At 58.6% G+C, this 18,251-nt stretch overlaps 1 protein-coding gene across 1 annotated transcript in view; it reads left to right on the forward strand.

Moving 5' to 3' along the window:
- Positions 1 to 17,730: 17,730 nt before the first annotated feature.
- The window catches only part of BCOR (BCL6 corepressor), a gene marked incomplete at its 5' end in the record, with an annotated part of 39,606 nt that continues 39,085 nt past the window's right edge, over positions 17,731 to 18,251 (forward strand). The window contains one exon of the mRNA XM_082485601.1: positions 17,731 to 17,816. Coding sequence (XP_082341727.1) covers positions 17,731 to 17,816 — 86 coding nt within the window. The remainder of the gene's footprint in view (positions 17,817 to 18,251) is intronic.

Genomic DNA, 18,251 nt, shown 5'->3' on the forward strand with positions numbered 1-18,251 from the left:
GTTGCAGTTTATCCCTGGTGCAGTTCTTTGAATTGCTGTCACAAATAGGTGACTCAGAGTTAATTAGGAAGTATGCACCGGATCAATGGGCTGCACAGCTCATTAGTTATTCCCCAGCCTTTTGCAGCGTTGGACCTCCGGCTCCTCGCCCCGTATACACCTCCTTAATACGCAACCCGAGGGGGGGGGACCGGGGGCAGCGCTTCGGGTGAGGGAGGCTGGGTGCGAAAGGGCGTGATGAATACGGACATTGAAGTTTCCAGGTTGGGAGGTTGCGTGTGAACGAGCGGCCGGGTCCCCTCTTGTCTGGTGTCCGTGTCGTCGTGTCGTCCGTCGTGTCCCCCGTCGTCGTCCCCCGCAAGCCCCCCCCCGCAAGCCCCCCCCGCCCCGGCTTATCAAACCTGCCTTCCCGCACGGGCGTGGAGAGGGCTCTCGCCCGCCCCGAGGTCGGAGGGACGAGCCCGGAATGTTACCAAAAACAAACAGGCACCAAAAAAAAAAAAAAAAAAAAAGTGTGTGTGTGTTTATTGGAGCGTACGCTGAGAGAGCAGACAAAATCTCATTTGTCAGGCATGAAGGTGGGCTGTGTGGAAGGCTATAAATATACCGGGGAGGATTGTATCGCGGTCACTTTTCTGTTCTTCGCCATTTCTAAGGTGAGTGGCGGAGGCTGAGGGACCGGGCAGGGGCTTCTCCTGGTATTGTTTGTCCGTCTGTGATAGATCGGTCTAGACAGCCGCTCAGGCTCCCTGCGAGCTCAGGAACCGGAGCCTGAAAGGGAGAGTGGGGGAGTCGGAGAGGAAAAGGTCACCGCGATATTTTTTTTTTTCTTTTTTTTTCTTTCTTTTTTTTTTTCCTTCTTTCTTGGTGGCAATGGTTGTTAACCCTTAAAGCCGAGAGGGGGATCACGGCCGGCTGCTCCGGCCTGGAAGGGTGTGGGAGCAGGAGCGGTCTCAGGGATGCTACCGGAGCCGGGGGGGGGAGGACGACGGACGAGGCAGCGCGCCTCGCTCGCCCCCCCCCCCCCGGCGCTGCCCGACCATCTAATGGCTTTATAAGAGCTGTTTCCCACAACAGGAAAAGAGTTCACGAGGCGAGCGCCAGATTATTTCGTTCCCAGGAGTTTCCTCTCTCTGGAAACTCCGAGGAGCGCTTGGAGCCGCGGTCGGGCGCCCGCGGGGCCGGGGGTGCCCCCGCAGCCCCTCGGGCTCGGCGGGGCCCCGGGGGTGGCCGGGACGGCGAGCCCCGGCGGCGGGGCGTCCCCGGCGGTTCTCCGCTTCCCTCCCCCGGCCCCGCCGTGGCATATCCTCCCCCCCATTTCCCCGTGGGTTGCAATGGAAACCCCGCGGTGGAGGTTCCCGGCCCCCCGGGGAGAGCGAGTTTCCGCGGCCACCGTCGGGTCCCGTCGGCTTCTCCCCCCGGCAGCTCATCGCCCGTCGCCCCACGGGGCTGCGTGTGTGTGTGTCCACGGCGCGGGGCAGCCTTCGGCTCTGTGCCGGCAGAAGCCGGGTGTACTTGGTTTTGGGGGGGTACGTGGAAGCCCACGGGGGCACGCACACCTCGTGGAGGGCGAGGGCTGGCGGAGAGCCGGGGGTGTGTGTGTGTCTCTGTTGGGGCCGGGGTGGTTCGTGGGTTCTTCGCAGCTCCTGCGTGCCGTGTGTGCTTCCTTTTGTACTGAGACGTCGTCCTCGGTGGATGAGATGCGATCGTGGCGTGCAAGCCTGGGCGGTACAGATTAAAAGCAGTTAAGGCTTTTAGAGCCGTAGATAAAAGCTGGTTTTGTTGGATTCGCCTGCAGCGCAGACCATTCCCATTCCTCTTTGTCTGAGCCCTGGTTCCGGGCGCTACAGCCTTATTGGAAACGCTCCCGAGCAGTCCGCGCAGCCAGGGCAGCAGGCAGCTCAGCGCTTATTTACACGTCACATCTAAATACATCTCTAATTAGATAGAAGCAACGCCGGAAATGGCAGATTTGTTGCATATCTAATAGAGACCAGTGCAAACACACTCAGCGGGGTTTCCCTCTCTTCTCTCCCCCCCACCCCCCCCAAAAAAAAAGACCAGCAAGAACAAGCTAGTAATCTGAGACCAAACAGAAATGACTTCTCCCATTCGAGTGTGTTATGAACCACATTGGCAAATGTCTCTATTCTAATATTTAAAGCAATACTTAGGATGTGTGAACTGAATGCCCAAATATGGACTGGGTCTTGAAACAATACTGGTGCCTTGGCTTTATTCCTGCACTGGTGGACAATCCAGGCTCCGTGTCACGCACTGTATGTGCCTTTACCAGGATGTGCTGAGACCTGCAGCTTCTCGGGCAGTTTGAAATTGTCATCCCTTTCCCCTCCTCTTCCCCCACCCCATGGTAATTCCCTTTTTTTAAGGTTGATAAAGAAGCCAAGGTCCCCCTAACAGGGATGCTAGAGGCAAGGAGACTGAGCTCCAGGGGCTCCTGTACAGTCCATGCAAGCAAACTTTGTGGATCTGTGCAGCTGCGAGACCACACAAAGTTGTTGACATGCTTTCGGGTCTCCGTTTGTGGAGAAAATGGACCCAGGCCACCACAGCCCAAAATAATGAGTGCTGCGCATACCAAAGTAGTCTTAGCAATCTGTGGCTGTCGTTTAAAAGGTCTCTCAACTTTGACCAGTGAGTGGCCCCTGCAGAGACGGGTAAAAGGCCTGCTCCAGCTCAGGTCGTAGCTCTAGGAGCCACGTTGTCCTTGGAGTAAATGTGGCTTGGAGTAAATTGGTGCTCGGTGCGAAGGAGAAGCGGACTCTGATTTCTGCACGTCTTGACAAAGGTGTGGGCTCTTGCTAGGACTCTGCACCGTAGTTGGGTCGCACAGGTGATATGTGATACGCTGTCTTTCCCCCGAACACCGCAATAGATCACGTTTTAGTGCGGGCTTAGGAAGAGCAGCGTGAAGCTGAGTTTAATACTTCCTCCTTAGGCTGGTGTCGCTTTAGAAATAATTGATGGCCAGTGCGGGCCTGCTCCCCTCTTTCTTGGGTTTGCAATAACCCGAGCGGCAGAGTCGAGCCGGCTGGTTGGGGAGAGCCCGGCTAACCCCTTTTTAACTATGGCGAGCAGCTCTCGCTGGCTCTGTGTGTGCGTTGTGTGTTGTGTGTGCGTGTATGTATGTGCAGGAGGCATCGCGGAGGCCTGGGCTGCAGGCAGGGGGAGTTCCCGGGGCCGTGAGCAGCTCCCGTTAATCCTCCTGTCTTTTCAGGCAACGGGCTTACGGCGGAGGCTGCTCCGGAGCGACCTTTCCCTCCGACCCGACCCACTCGGGTCCCTGAGGCTGCGGTGGGCAGGGGGGGGTCTCTCTCGGAGGGAAGAGTGTCTTTCGTGGGGATTTCTCCGGAGCGGGCAGCCAAGGGCGTCTTTGAATGGATGAGCAGACGAGGTGGGGACGGAAAGGAGGAGGCCAAGAACTCGTCGCAAATGTGGATTTAGGAAAGTTCTGCTGCTTTCCAGCAGGGAATTCATTTTTCCTTGTTTGCTGGACAGCAGTTCTTGGCCGAGCGGAGACTTTTTCCCCCTCCCCTCTTCCACTGCTGGAAAAGTTAGCGAGCGAGAGCACGCTTCAGTACCTGCCCGCCTGATTTCTTAAACTGTTGTCTGAATTATTTGGGACTCTCCCTCCGTACGCAAGTGCTCCTCGCACCCCAGACCTACCTCGTGAGCTAATAGATTTGGTGCTGTGTGATTAGACATGCGAGGAAGTCCGCTTGGAGAAGATCCTGACAGCATGAAATATAATTTGTGATCTGAAAGACAGTTTCCAGTATAATCTCATTATGCACCACAGACTCCCGGTGTTATTTTGTAGAAGGCGGACAATGATCAATTTACATTGACCTGGGGCTGGGCGAGCTTTTAGATGGTAATTGCCATATTGATTTGCATGCAAAAAGGAGACCTGCTAAAATTAAAGACCGGAAGCTAAATTAAACTAAATTTATTGTCTAGGTGCGAACTAAAAGACTTGTTAAAGTCTAGGGTAGACTTGGAAAGCTGTGAAATTCAGAGGAAAATGATTCTCAGCCCCATCGCTCCGGAAAATGAATCCACATGCCGGGAGACCGGTGCTGCAAAGACCCCATTGTGAGCGGAGGCACACAAGCCGGGGCTGTTCCGTGTAAGCCCCGACTCTCTAAACAATCGGAGAATAAAATATCTCCTCTGTCCAATGAAAATCTCGGCCTGAATGTTCGGATTGTCATGCTAAGGAAAACAAAGCTTTATTTGGATAAGACAATTAAAGTGGAAAGCGCAGAATCCACCAGCCACACTGGGAATGGCTGGTATAAAGAGCTGAGTGTGTTCAATAGAGCGCTGGGGAAAGGGGGAGGCTCGGGGCTGCGCTCGGTGGCCGAGAGCCGGCACCGGGAAAGCCTGGCATTGTGCTCCCCTCTGCCTGCTCCTCGGCCAGGAGAGGCGAGATCGCTCCCAGCCAAAGGCGCTCTCCTTCCCGTCGCTCTCAAAGCCATCGCCCGCAGCCAGGAGCTGCACCGGCGCAGCTCTGCGGCGGGATCATTCCCTGGGCACCTCCAGACGGCCCCGGGGTGGGTTGCAGTACGCCGGCGCTGCCAGCCTGCCCGTTCTTTCTCAGGGTGTGTTTTGCTTTTCTTTTTCAGCTGGAGTAGCTCTAGCTCTTACCCCAGGTGTTCATTTAACGCTCGGGAATACCTCACCTAGGGGCCTTGTGCGTCTTCCGGTATTTGCATATTACAAAACATTTGGGCCTGTTTTCTCAGTTATAAAAGTCAGATCTCCTTCTCTGCGCGAGTGTCGGAGTAGCCGGCGCCTGGCACAGTTGATAGCAGACAGAAGTACGCCCGTACTTGCACGGGCAGCAGACCCCATGCCTGGAGCATCTTGGTGGGTGTCCCTCTGCTTGCGGTGGACCAGGGGCCGTGGGGCTGCCTGTCCCTCACTCGCTGCTGCGTTTCCCCCGCACTCCCCAGGAGTGGGGTGGCATTGCGACTGGGGGGGGGTCTCCTGGAGGGGGTGGGAGAGCTTTGCGGGGGTCATTTAGCCAGGGCTGGAGTATGGCATTTGCGCGTGGTGGCAGGTAGGGACAGAGAAGTGAAATCAGAGCCGGAGGGGGGACGTATTCTCAGCTCTCCTTGAAATTCACAGAGAACTGGCTAATGGCACGGGAGAAGGGGTGGGCTGAGCTCCTCTTCTTTCTGAGTGTAAATTCCCTCCCTGAGCCAAACTTTCTCCATGTGAAAGCTCCTGGGTACGGAGGGGGATCCTACAGGGATCCCTGATTGATCCCCAGGCAATCCCCTTTGCTCCCACGCTGGGTTGTGCTCTAAGCCTCTCCGGCTTGCCCACAGCAGTAGGAGGCTGAGCTGGGCGTTGGGGGAAGCCCTTCCCACAGGCTGCGGTCCCCCTGGCTCACCTTGCTCTGGCCTGGTCGTGCTCCCCGCGCGGTGTTTTCCTTTCCTCCCGTTTCAGTAGTCAAGCACAAAGTGGATTAGCAAAGCCCCGTGCAGAATTAAGCAGCCCGGTGCGAAGTTATGCCGAGCTCTTCCTGGAGGACTCGTCTAGCCTTCCCCCCCCTCTGCCACAGACCTCCCATACCGTGCCGTGCCGTGCCAGGACAGCCCGGGGCCCGTGGGCAAGGGTGGCTGCTTCCCGGGATGTCCACGCTTCCCAGGATCTCCACGCAGCGGTGGGCGAGGGGAGGAATAGCTCCGGCTAAAGTTGCGAGGAGCAGGAGAAGCCGGAACAATACTTGCAAGCAGGAAGTGATCTCCCGGGGTAAATGTTTTAATGGAAGTGTAACCTGGCATTGCACAAAAACCCAACCCAGGGCGGCTGCTGCCAGCTGGGGAGGATGCAGGGCTCCGGGAGATGCGTGGGAGGCTGTGCCGTGCTGTGCTGCGCCGCGCCGCGCCAGGGGCGCCCACGGCAGAGCCGTGCGTGCGGAGCCGGGGGCGGCTACGGCGCGGCCTGCCCTGAGCAGGCGGCTGAAGGTTGTCTTATTTTAGCTACAGAAATATCTCTCTCTAGATCCGTTACTGCGCGATCTCGTTCGCAATAAACTGCATTGGCTCTCCTCTTTATACAAATTGCTGGTATGAAAGAAAACCCAGCCTATATGCACGGAGGCAGGCATGAGCTAGTGAGATCAGGTTTCCTACTGAGCTCCCGGAGGAGAAGTCAGCATTTGATTGAAGCTACACTTGGTTCTTGGTTCCCAGGGGACAGCAGCCCTGAAACACGAGAGCCCTCCCTCTTTTTTTTTTTTTTTGCCCCCCCCTTCTCTCTCTCTTCTTCCTCTAAAAGCCTTTGTGCTGAAAGAGCCTCGGTAGGCACGAAGCGCCGGTCTCTCACAAGAGTGTGTTGCAGCCTTTGCTGACATTGTTTTGTTAGCAGTGGTTTTTACCAGGCCAGCAGATTTCTAGCTACGTTATCGGCAATGAATAGTCAATGATCCTGACCTGCGAGTACATACTGGCATCGTTTGTCGGTGAATCCCAATTCGGAAGTCGATGGGAAACGTGGTGTGTCGGTGCGAAGCACCTTACCTGCCTCGGGAGGGGTGGCCTATGGCAAGAGCCAGGCCAAGGTGGAGATGGGCTTCCAATAAAACGGGGCTATTTCCCCTTGCTGGTGCTGGCTCCCAAACTACATATAAGCACCTAGAAAGTGCGCTTCCAGCTCCTGTGGCCTCTTCAGGGGTTCGCACGGCACACACGTTTTAGAGAAGGTTGCCCTGTCGTGGTTTTACTTGAGAGATGCACAACTTGGGGAGTGCTGGGAGTCAAACTGGACAAGGAAAGGTTTCCTTCACTCGATTTATTTTTCCCTCGCTTCTCTTCAGTGTATTCCACCTCTTCTCTAACTTTGCCGTCGATCCAAAAATAAGTAAGGGCAGGGAAAGAGGTACGGGGGGTGGTGGGTGGGATTTACACTCTAATTGCAGCTGTGCCCAACAAAAGCCCCCGCTGAGAGCGTGCAGCGCGCTCCTGTGCGGCCGGGTGGTCGTACCGCCAGCAAAACTGGACTCGCCTTTTAGAATTGGTGGCTTTTTATTTATTTATTTTATTTATTTCCTTTTTATTTTCCTTACGAGGGAAAGGGCTGAAGGTGGAAACGCGTCTCGGGCTGCTTCTGCCAGCGGCGGGGGGGTCATCGCCCGGGGCGGCGGCGGCGGTGGAGGGGCCCCTCGGTTTGCTGCGGTGACAGACCTGGCGCTGCCGCCGCCGCCGGCGACCCGGTGGGAGACGGCAGGGCCGGGGAGAGCCCGGCCTTCCCGGGGACGGGCTGCTCGGGGGCGCGCCGCGCCGCGGGGGCGAGCCTGCCGTGTTGCCGCCGTGTGCCCGCGCATCTGCACGGTGTGTGGGGGGGTGGGGGCTTTCCCCGCCGCCGCGGGGCTCCCCCTCGCCTTTCCCAAAAAGCCAAACCCGAGAGCGGAGCTCAACTTCTGACAAGGTTTTTCGTCGGGCTGGAAACCCCTTTCCGCTGTGTGTGTGTATTGTATGGGGGGGGAGGACCCCGCCGAGCATCGGGCTGATGGAGCACCCCCCCACCCCCTTCCCCTTACCCCCCCCCCCGGGGTCGCAGAAGCCCCCCCGGTGCAGCGCGGCTCCGCCTGACCAGCCGCCGGGAAGGAGCACGTTTCTGGCCCCGGGGCGGGGGAGGTGGGCAGAGGGTGTTCCTTGTTTCGAGTAAACCAGCTGCAGTAGTTGATGGCGAAGCGGCGAAGGCAGACACAATGCTGCTGTTGTTGGTTTGATCTCTAGCTGGGGATTGTTAGTCTGGATTTAACTCTGTGGCGGTGGGGGGGTGGGGGTGGGTAAAGCGGGGGGGGTGTGTGTGTGTGTGTGTGGTGGGTGTGTTGTAAGGCGAAGGCTGTTTACAGCCAGTGCAAATAATGTGACAGCTGTTTGGGAGCGCGAAGAGCCCCGCGCCTCGCCGGCACTCGCACACAAAAACCTTTCGCTGCGGCCGGAGCAGCCCCCCCCCCATTTCCCCGATTCTCCCCCCTCCATCCCCCGGGCCGCTCCTGGAGGGTACCGCCCGCCGCGCTGCGGGGACCGACGGGGCGCCCCGAGGCTCTCGGCGGGCAGCCCGGGCGGTGGCGGGGCGCCGGTCCCTGCTCCCCTGCCGCGGCGGCGGCGGCGGCGCTGCTTGAGCTAAACGGCGCTGGGCGGGGAGAAGCCGTCGTGTCGTGTCGTCCCCCCCCCCCCCCCTTGCCGTCCCCCCCATCGCTTCTCTCCTCCTCCGCTTGATTTACAAGCGCAGGGAGGCTGCGGGAGGAGCGGCCGGCTCTGAGCCCGACCTCGGCCGGCTTCGGTGCTGGGAAATCCCTCGGAAGGCGGCGGCAGCGTTGGCCCCGGTGATGTTGCGGGAGCGGCGGGCGAAGCGTCCCGGGAGCCCCGCGGGAGGAGAGGGCCGGCAGCCCCCCCGCTGGCCTCGGGCAAGGCACGGTGCGGGGGCTGCCACTGCCTTTTTGGCTTCCCGAGCATGTGTTGGCAGAGGAGAAATTATCCCCCCCCCCCGCCCCGGTAACCTGGACGTCCCGGGCACCCGTGGAGTAGGTCCCTGGTGAAAAAGTCCTCCTGCGTAAATAGCCCGAGCGGCTATTTTCTCCTCAGAGCCTCTGTATCTAAGCCCCTCGGTTCACCTTTTTGAGCGTAGGATATAAAATGCTGCCTGTTCTTGAAGTTCGCTCCAGTACCCAAAGTGATCTTCCGCCCCTTTCAGAAGAGCCTCTGGAAAGTCGAGGGAACTTGGAGAACTGGGTTCCGGCCTATATTTGTACCTGACATAGTTTTACTACCTACGAGGATCGCTATGTTTTATATAGTAAGTGACCTCTACGTACTATTGTCTTTTTGACAGGCGGCTGTGGGGTGGAAAGCAGGTAGGAAGGGGAGATGCTTATTTCCTCCCCCACCCCCCTTTTTTGTAATTTTGGTCGATGGGTTGCCTTTATCTATTTCTCTGCAGTCAATCTATTTTTTTTCTCTTTCGGCCTTGACTGTCCCCTTGGTCCTTTATGGATTACGCTATGCTATTAGTGGCGAAAGTGCGCCAGTAGTCATTCAACAATTTTAGCATCAATTCCTATAAACTGGTGTTTTATATGACATGTGCCATTTTTTCTGCAAGAATACTGCTTGCGAAACTATAGTTTCGCCTTGGAGCAAAGGCGGAAAGATAAACAAGCCTGCATAGCCAAAACACTGGCAATCTCTGCCTCCTTCCAAATCTTTTAAAGTCACGGACTAATATTTTCAGGATTATGCTGCTGCTTCTGAGGAGGGAATGTCGCTGGCGTTAAAAAAAAAAAAAAAAAAAGGAGGAAAGGAAAAAAGCTAATGCAAATTAGAGAAAAATAATTTTCTTTCAGCGATATGCAATGTATTAGTCACTTGTTATCATGCTTAGAGGCAGACCTCATTTGCGCGTCTGCCAACTCGTTCACATCTGCTCAGAGCTGTTCAGGGCATTTTAACCTTGGCGGTGTCGTGTCGTAGTCCCACGGATCAAGAACGAGTAATTAAAGCTCTAAGCAGCAGCAAAAAATTCATAGCCGCCCATCTGCATCCCAGTTTGATTCGCTGCTTTGTTTCGGTGCGGAGCACCGGGATGGGAAGGCAGGGCCGGCGGCGGCCTCCGCGCTGCCCTCCTCTCCGGCGGGGCATCGCCGCCACCGGCAACAACTTTTATTTCCTTTTTTTTTAAATTATTTTTATTTTTTTATGATCTTTTTTTCCCACGGAAAAACGGAGCGTGTTTGTTGGGTTTCCTTTTTTCCTCCTCCTCCTCCCCCCCCCCCCCCCCCGGTATTTTCCGCACGCCGAGACGGGCTGTGCCTGCCCTGGATGGGTGGTTTTTTCCAGAGGTTCTGGAGAAGGGGGATGCGAGGCTGGGACACTTCTGAGTTGCGGAGACGTTCGCCGAGGTGCTCGTAACCGCTGCTTTCCTAACCGAGGGGCTGGCCAGCGCTTTTCCAGAAGCATTTTTCCCATCGAGGAGAAACGTTTGCGCCGTAAACCCGACATAAACTTTGGGGCGAGGCGGATTTTTATGCATTGTTTAGCAGAAACCGAGCTGTTTGTTTGTTTGGGGTTGGGAGGAGGAGGAGGAGGGCGGGAGAAAAAAAAAAAAAAAAAAAAAGAGGAAAAAAGCCCCAACTTCTCGAGCACTTTTTCCTCCATGTGGCGGCCGAAGGTCCCGGTGCACCGGGGACCGGCCCCGCCGCCGCGGCTGTGCAGACAAAGCCCTGCGGGGAGCGGGAGGCTTTCAGGCCGGCCGCGCTCCGTAAAAACGGGGGGAGACGGAGGCACCCAAGTTTAATACTTCGCTCCTGTGCGCCGGCCATTTGCTGCATGAGGCGGGGAGAGCCGCCGTCCCCCCGGCGGGGCTGCCTCGGGGGGGGCGGGCGGCGGGGGGAGTTGGGGGGAGCGGAGGGAGCCGGTCCCCATCCATCAGCCCCTCGAAGCTGTTGCTCTGTAAATGAGGGAACCACAGGCCCTGTCAGCCGCAATTATGCAAAATGAAGTCGTCCGTGATCAATATCTCCCAACGTCCCCGACGGATGCGGGGGGGGTGGGGGGGGGCCGCCCCCGCCCGGCGTGCCGCGGCGGCTCCGCGCCGGGGAGTGCTGCGCCGGGGTGGCCGGAGGGAAACCAAGGGCGTACGTCCCATTAATCACTCCCCCCCCCTCCTCCTCCTCCCCGGGGGGGTGCGGCGGGGGCTGGGGGAAGGAAACGGGGGCCGTGCTCCGGTATTTCTGCAAGGATAACGTTGCGGAAGTGAGCGCAGGATTTCGCCCAACTCTCTCTCGCCGGAGCGCTGGGACTTTTGTATTCAAGATGGGAGGGGGGGGGGGTGTCTTCTCCCTCCCCCCCTTCTCCCCCCCTCCCCCCAGTTTCCCGAGCTATCGGTGGGGGGGACGCACGGCGTAGCCCGGTGAATGGCGAGCCCGTGGCGCTGCGCTCGCCCAGCCTCCCGCGGCCGAACAATGGGGGACGGGCGGGGGGAAGGGGCTGGCTTGGTGGTATTTTTCTCCCCCCCCCCCCCCCCCCTTTTTTTTTTTTATTCCCTCCCCTCTCTCTCTCTTTTCTTTCTCTCCCCCTCCTGAAAAGCAAAAGCCACACGGAATAAAGGCGACAATGAAGGGCTCCCGGGGTGCTGAGTGCGCGGCGGGTTAATGGGGTGGGGGCGCGCAGGCCGGCGCTCTCCCTTCCCCGCCCCGGGAATGCGGCCTTAAATTACCTGAAGTGCACATTTCTGCCCAGCCCGCGGTGCGTGGGTGTGCGTGACTCTCTGTGCGTGTCTCTGTGTGTGTGTATGTCTGTGTCTGTGTGTCCGTCCCTCTCCCGCTGCTCCTCGTTCGCAGCCCGGGCTCGGCTGCTGCCTGTTGTCTCTGGCAGCAGCAGCGGAAACCTCGCTCCCGTGCGTGTGTGCGAGTGTCTCTGTGTGTGTGTGTGTGTGTGTGAGTGAGTGTGTGTGTGTCTCTAAAATGGCGCGGACGGCTTGGGTAGGGAGATGCCGCGGCGGGTGGGCGCGGGAAGGGAGGCCGGGCTCTCGCCCGGGGGGCCCCCCGTCTGCCCGGGGGTTTCTGCGGCAGAGCCCGTTTGCGGTTCCCTCCATCACCGCCTCCTCCGGCAGCCTTCTGCACGGCACGGCCGGAGCCGCGGCAGGCTGAACCGTGTAGGGGAGGAAAGCCCCGGTCCGTCGTCCGCCCCCCCCCCCCGCCCCCCCGAGAGAGAGCAGCCCGCCCGCCGCCGCGGCGGTGTGCGCTGGGGGACGGAGGCATCGCCCGCACCGGTGGCGGGGGGGGGGGGGGGACGGGGACGACGGGACCGGGAGGGGCGGGCGCCGTAACGGCGGTGCGGAGCTGCCGGTGCGGCGGACGGGGTCGGTGTTTCCCGCGAATCCCCGGGAAATCCTTCATGCAGGGATGCCTCAAAGTTGGGTACCAGCCGCCTCGCCTCGCCTCCCCCCCCCCCCCCGGTGTGTGTGTGGGGGAAAGCCTTTGCAGCCTCTCTATCGCACCCCCTCGATGCGTTTTAACCGGAGTGGGGGCTATGAGAGCGAGGGCCTCCCGCCCTACAAATGTCCCGTAACCTTCAGGTGTGGGTATCGCCGTGTGCCGGGGCAGCCCTTCTTCTCGGGGGGTCCGGGGCTTCCCCCGGGGCTCCGCGGCAGGCAGCGCTGTGTGGGCTCCGGGGGAAGGCGGCCAGGGTTATTTGAAGGATCGCCAGCCATTTTAACTTTCCCTTATTGGCCTCCTCCCCCGCCCCCTTCCCCCGTTCCTAGGCTTATCATTAATTGAAAACTTTTTTTTTTTTTTCATCTTCTTCCCTTTTTGGCTGCCGCCGGCGCTGAGAGCGATGCAATGATTCGCCTCGCAGCATATGGGAAAGGGGGGAAAGCGCCGCTGCCGCTACGGCGCAGCGACTGTCTGTGCAGGGTCCAAGTCGTGACAGACGGCGCTGGGGGGGGGGGAGAGGGGGAGGGCGCGGGGGGGGCTGCGGGCGGAGGAGGAGGGGGGTGTCTCCATCTAGTCGGTACCAGCACCAACGCCGTCGGGGCATCCTCCCCGCCGTCGGGCATCGCCACCCCGGGCTGTGCGATGCCCGACGGCGGGGAGGATGCCCCGACGGCGCTGGTGCTGGCTCGGCGGCCCCGGTTGCCCTCGGACGGCTCCGCAGCGCCGTGTTTACACGGCAGAATGTCCCGGTCGCCGTCCGACACGTGATGGTGTGGGAGCCGCGGGGGGGGGAGACACAAGGGGGAACGGGGAAGGGAGGCGGTGGCTGCGGCAGGAGCTTTAAAATAGACACCGACCCCCTTGCGGTGCCTGCACGCTGCCTTAAACCGAAATGCACTACCGTCGTGCATGACTCAATATGTATTTTAAATCGGTTTAGCGATCTCGCTGGCGCATTGTGCTTAGCTTTATGGTTAAATGAAATGCCACACGTCCCGGGTAAAGGTCAAACTTCTTCTCTAATCCGCGGATCCGTGCGGCGGCTACTTAGTCTGCAGCTTCCTCCTCTGGTTTACAAAACGTGTCACTAGCGGTGATGCCGTGTGGAGATTGCAAAAAATAACCCACGGTATTCTTTTCTTTTTTTTTTTTTTTGAAAAACGCAGCCACCCCTGTTCTTTAAACACTTGTCTAATATTAGATCGCTGGCTGCTGCCAGAGCTTTATACGGCGCGTTGTAAACGGTGCAGCAATAGTGTCTTTAAAGTCTCCTTTCTAGCGGTGGCACGGGTCGTTGTTTTTATAAGTCGTAAATATGTAAGTCGGAGGTAGAAGATAAACGAGGTACCTAAACACATTCATAAGCAGCTGCCCGTATTTAAGCTTATAAAGACGGTGCGAGCGCTGTCCTTTAAATCAAAGTCCGGATGAACGGGGCTGAGGGCTAATCGAAGTAGATCGCTCCGAGTCCCCGCTTGCTTTTCACTCCTCTCGCGGGGATTTTCACAAATCTAGAAATGATCCTTTCAGTGGCTTGGAACCGGGCGGCGGGGGAGGAGGAGGGGAAAGGATGATGATGGGAACGCGCGGGGGGGTGGGGGTGTGGATATCAGAGCCAGGTAATTTATTGCATCGGTTTTTAATTTCCGAAAGGCCGGGTTGTTTGCCCAAGCGCCGGCCTCTCCGACGGTGCCACCGGCGCTCGCAGACTTTTTTTCTTTTTTTTTTTTTTTTTTCCCTTCCTTTTTTTTTTCTTCACCCCGCGCAGCCCTCCCCGCCGCCGCCGCCGGCGGCTGCCGCTGCTGCCGGCTCTTGTGGCTTGTGCAGTGGAAACTGGCGGGCTGCCAGGCGGAGCTCGGAGGTGGAAAAGAGTAAAAGGCGCCAAAAGGGAACTCGTGCGCCGCTGCAATTCTCCTCCCGCCCCGCTTCCTGGCTCGCTGCAGCCGCCGGGCTTCCTCCATCTCCCCCCCCCCCCCCCCCCAGTCCCCCCCCCCAGTCCCCCCCGGTCCTCGCTCCTCGCCGAGACTTTCACCTCGCACACTCGCCGTCGGGCACCCCGGGGCCGGCGGGGGGGTGGGGGGTGTGTGGGGGGGCGAGAGGTGGCTGCCCCGGTCCGGGCGGCGCTGCCCTCCCCTCCTCTTTTTCCCCCGGAGGCACGGAGAAGCGGCGTCTTCCTCCTCCTCCTCCTCCCCCTCCTCCTCCCCCTCCCCGCGGGCATCGGGTTTTTCTCGTTTCCACGCCAGCAGCGCCTTAACAAAAACTTTGCCGCCGCTGGCGTCGATGGCTGCCAAAAGTCTGTTGACGTTGCGAGGGAGACCCGAACGTTTCCCTTTTTAACCGGCTGCCCGAAGCGGGCGGTGTGTGTCTCTGCCTGCCCCTGCGGCGGCGGGGGGGGGGGGGAGGGAGGAAGGGGAGGGGGCCGTCGGGGCGCGGGCAGCCCCCGGGGTGTTCGGGGCGGCTCGGCGCGGCTCGGCACGCCGGGGCCCCGCTCGGCAGCACGCCGGGAGGCAGGTTAGTGCTTGCAGGCGCTTTTTCACAACTGGTTTCACACGGCGGCATCGCTGCGGAACCGCGTGTGCGCTGGGCGTCTCGCTGCTTTCCCCCGCTCCCCCCCCGCCTCGTGTCCCGTCCCGTCCCCCCGTCGTCCTTCCCCCCCCCCCCCCCCAGCCTCCTTCTCTCCCTCCTCCCGTGCATCACCGTCCTATATTTAGCCGCAAAATGGCTTTATCGGCCAGACACCTCCCGGAGGAAATGCCGTGCGCTCTCCGGCGGCCGAGCCCCGCTCCGCGCCCCGCCGCGCAGAGCAGCGGGGGCGGCTGGGGGGGGGAGTGGAGGCGGGGGGGGGGGCGGACGACTCTGCGGCGTCCAGGGGCGCGCTGACAGCGGCGGCGGGGGGGGAGTGGGGGGACCGCGGTGGCTCGGCGGGTGACGGGTGGGGAGGGGGGAGGAGGAGGGAAGGAGGGACGTGTCCTCGGTTTCCTCCGCCGCCGCTACCGCTCGGCGGGCGCTGGGGCGCGCAGCCCGCCGTTGGGGTTGTATAACGGGGCCGGCTGCGGCCGCCCCCGCGGAAGCCGGGTATAAATAGGAACGGTGCCCCTGTGTCCCCCCTCCCGCCGCCGCTGTCGTCGTGTCGTGTGTGTGTGTCCCCTCGTCGTCCCTCCCCGCAGCGCTGGGGGCTTGCGGGGCTGCTGGAGTTTGGCCGAGCCGCCGGAGTGCCCTGCGAGCCGCCGGCCCCGACGGGCGGCCGCTGGTGGGGAGAGAGAGAGAAGCGGAGGGGAAGGAGGGAGGGAGGGAAGGAAGGGGCGTGCGAAGAGTTAAAAGTCTGCTGCTTGTTGCAATGAAATTATGGCTGGCAGTGGCGCCGCGGCTCGTTCAGCAGACCTCCACTTTCAAACAGTTCACAAAAAGTTCATCAGGGCGGCGATTATAACTGCGCACCCGGGGGCGGCCAGCGCCGAGCGGTGGCTTTGGGGAAGGGGCTGGCAGCCGTCGGGGCGCATGGGCTCTGACCCACCCAGCTGGGCCCTGGGACATCCCACCGCCTCCTTCTCCCTGGTGGGCTTTGCCCTGCTCCTGTGGTGGTGGTGGGATGTGGGGCCTCCAAGATTCCCCGCTGCGGCTGGGGAAGCTCTCCCCCCCCCCCCCCCCCCACGTTGCAACTTCAGCATTTCGCTATCTGCACATGTCAGGGGGATTGACGGGCTCTAATTCAGGCACCGCGCTTTATCTTAATGGTACACTTCCAGCGAGGAAGCCAGGCGGGCGCAGGCGTGGGTTGGCCTCGCGTGCCCCCAAAGGAAAGCGGGGAGCGGGGGCCGGGGGCCACCGGGGGCCGTGGGCCACCGAGGCCCCTTCTCCTCCGAGCCGGCGTCCGTCCCTCACGGGTGAGGCAGCACACGGGGCGGCTACTAACCGTATGTAAAACCCTAAATCACTCTCGCCGTGCTGCTGCTGCCGCTATTGAAAACATTACGAGCGGCGCATCTGGAAACCAGTAAATCTGTCCAGAAACCGTCTTTCCAGTGAAATAACTCCTTTTGAATGATAGCGCGGTATCTAATCTCCGCGGATTTTTGTTTCCTCGCAGCGATTTTTGTGGACTTCATTAGGGAAAGCTAACCGTTCTGGAGAGAGGAGGGTCAACACGCCGTTTCATTAATATACATTTGTTCCAGACGTGGAGTTTTGCACAAAAGGCCTCTCTGAGGGGAGAAAAAAGTGTTGGGGAACAAGGCTTTCCTGCCGTTTCAGTTCTTAAACCTCTCTGAACGTGTGTGAAGTATTGTGTTAAAGGCCCAATCTGGGCTTCTTCCCCATTAAATGCCAAAGCGATCATTTGCATATTTTGTAGCCTGACAAAGGAAATGAGTTTGCTGGGGAAGCATGGATGCTTTGGGAGACGTTAGGCATTAAACTCCCAGTGGTCAATCGCCCGTTGCTGGCTTGTGTGTGTGTGTGTGTGTGTGTGTAAAGGGAGTATCATGCCTCCCGCTTAAAGGCTTCTATTTTTGTGAGAGGAAGAGCTGAGGGATATCCTGTGCATTAAAGGCTCCCCCTACTTATTAACCCAGCATTTAGCAGCAGGATGCAGGCTGAAGCTCAGTCAAAAGAAACGACTCAACCTCCGAAGAGCAATTAAAATCTTGCACTGGAATAAATCATGCGCCGCGATAATCCTGTTAATAAAACGCAGCTTGTCCTGACACTTCGCTCATGCAGCAAACTAGAATTTAATGCGAGCGGAGGTGGTGGCGTTGGGCACGGTGGAGGGGAGGAAAAAGCCGTTCCCCCTCCGCCGCTGGACGCGAAAATGCGGTTACCTTTCACCTGCCTCTCCGGCTGCACACAGCGCCGATCCTCTTGGACTGCTAATACTTCTTCTCCAGCGAGCTCGCTAATGATTTCTTTCCCTGGAGTGAGCAGGCATCATTGAATTACTGAAAGCACACGCAGCAGCAGCAGCAGCAGCAGCAGCAGCAGCAGCTCCGATGCAGAAGCCACCAGGGCTCGGTGCTTAATCAAATCAAGGGGTGGGGAGCTCGCCAACCCACTTACTATTTTTAACCCCTTTCTCCAAGTTAGTCATGTGCAGACGCTAAAGGGGAGGTTTTTATTTAGATCTCTTCTGTAGCAGCGTCACTTCAGTTTAAAGTCCTCGTGTGAAAGCTTTATCAGCAATCAGCGTACCCAACACACACACACACACACACGCGCGCGCGCCCTGTGTGGCCGTTCTTGCCACGCACTCCTGCTCCTGAGCGTTCCCAACGCAGGGCTTTTGCGAGCACCTGCGGGTAGTTTCGTGTGGTCCCCCAGCGCGTGGGGTCTCCCTCTGCGGTTCAGTCCGTGCGAGATGAAGGTTCGGGGACTGGCGTGTACTTGGCTGGCTTGAGTCATTTCTCGTTCAAATGAAACGCGGTGGAGAAACTTTTATTTGTCGATAGCCTGGAATGATTCTTAATTTTCTGGATGGGCGCTGGGGAAAAGATCCATCTCCTCTGACCTATAAATGCCCTCAATTTGCTCCTTTATTGCAGGGTATCTCCCTTAGCGGTTAACGTAGGCAGCTCACTCCCCGCACCAATCCTGCATTCATTATTAATTACCCGGAGGGAGGCTGGCTGCTCCGCCGTGATGTTTGCACTTCCTCCTAGACAAATCTGCTCAACTTTTTTTTTATTATTATTTTCTTTTTTATTTTCTTAATAGAATATAAAACCGTGAAGAAAAGCGGCGATTTTTAAGAAGACGTCATGCTTTCTGCAACTCCCCTGTATGGCAACGTTCATAGCTGGATGAGCAATGAAAGGGTCCGCATGTGTGGAATTAATGAAGACAGGTAAATATTTAAGCTTCTGGCAAGTTAAACCACACTGTAATTCTGCAGCGTGAGGTCTCGGAGTTCGCTCGCTTCCCTAATGCCGGAGTAGATAGCTGCCGCCTTGCATCGAGATCAGCCCAGCTTGGAGGGGGAGCTGGGGGGGGAGAAGCAAGACGTGCCTGAGAGCGGTAGAGCAGCCGCTGATTTACTATTTAACAGGCAACCTGGGTCAGTGAAGCGGGGACGCCCTTTAAAGAGATTACTCCCCAAAGCAGCCTTTAAACTCGCTTTTACAATGAATTTATTATTTCGTATTTGTGAAGGGGAATTAAACCAAATAGTGGCCGCGTTCTTGCGGTGGCTCTGTATGGCAGAGGGGCTCCCGCCTGCGATGCGGCGTTCCCTGCCTTCGGACCAACAGCTTGTCCTGTGAAAGAGGAACAGCGGCCTTCC

This window comes from Vanellus vanellus, assembly GCF_965231255.1.
Source record: "Vanellus vanellus genome assembly, chromosome: 1".
Taxonomy (NCBI): domain Eukaryota; kingdom Metazoa; phylum Chordata; class Aves; order Charadriiformes; family Charadriidae; genus Vanellus; species Vanellus vanellus.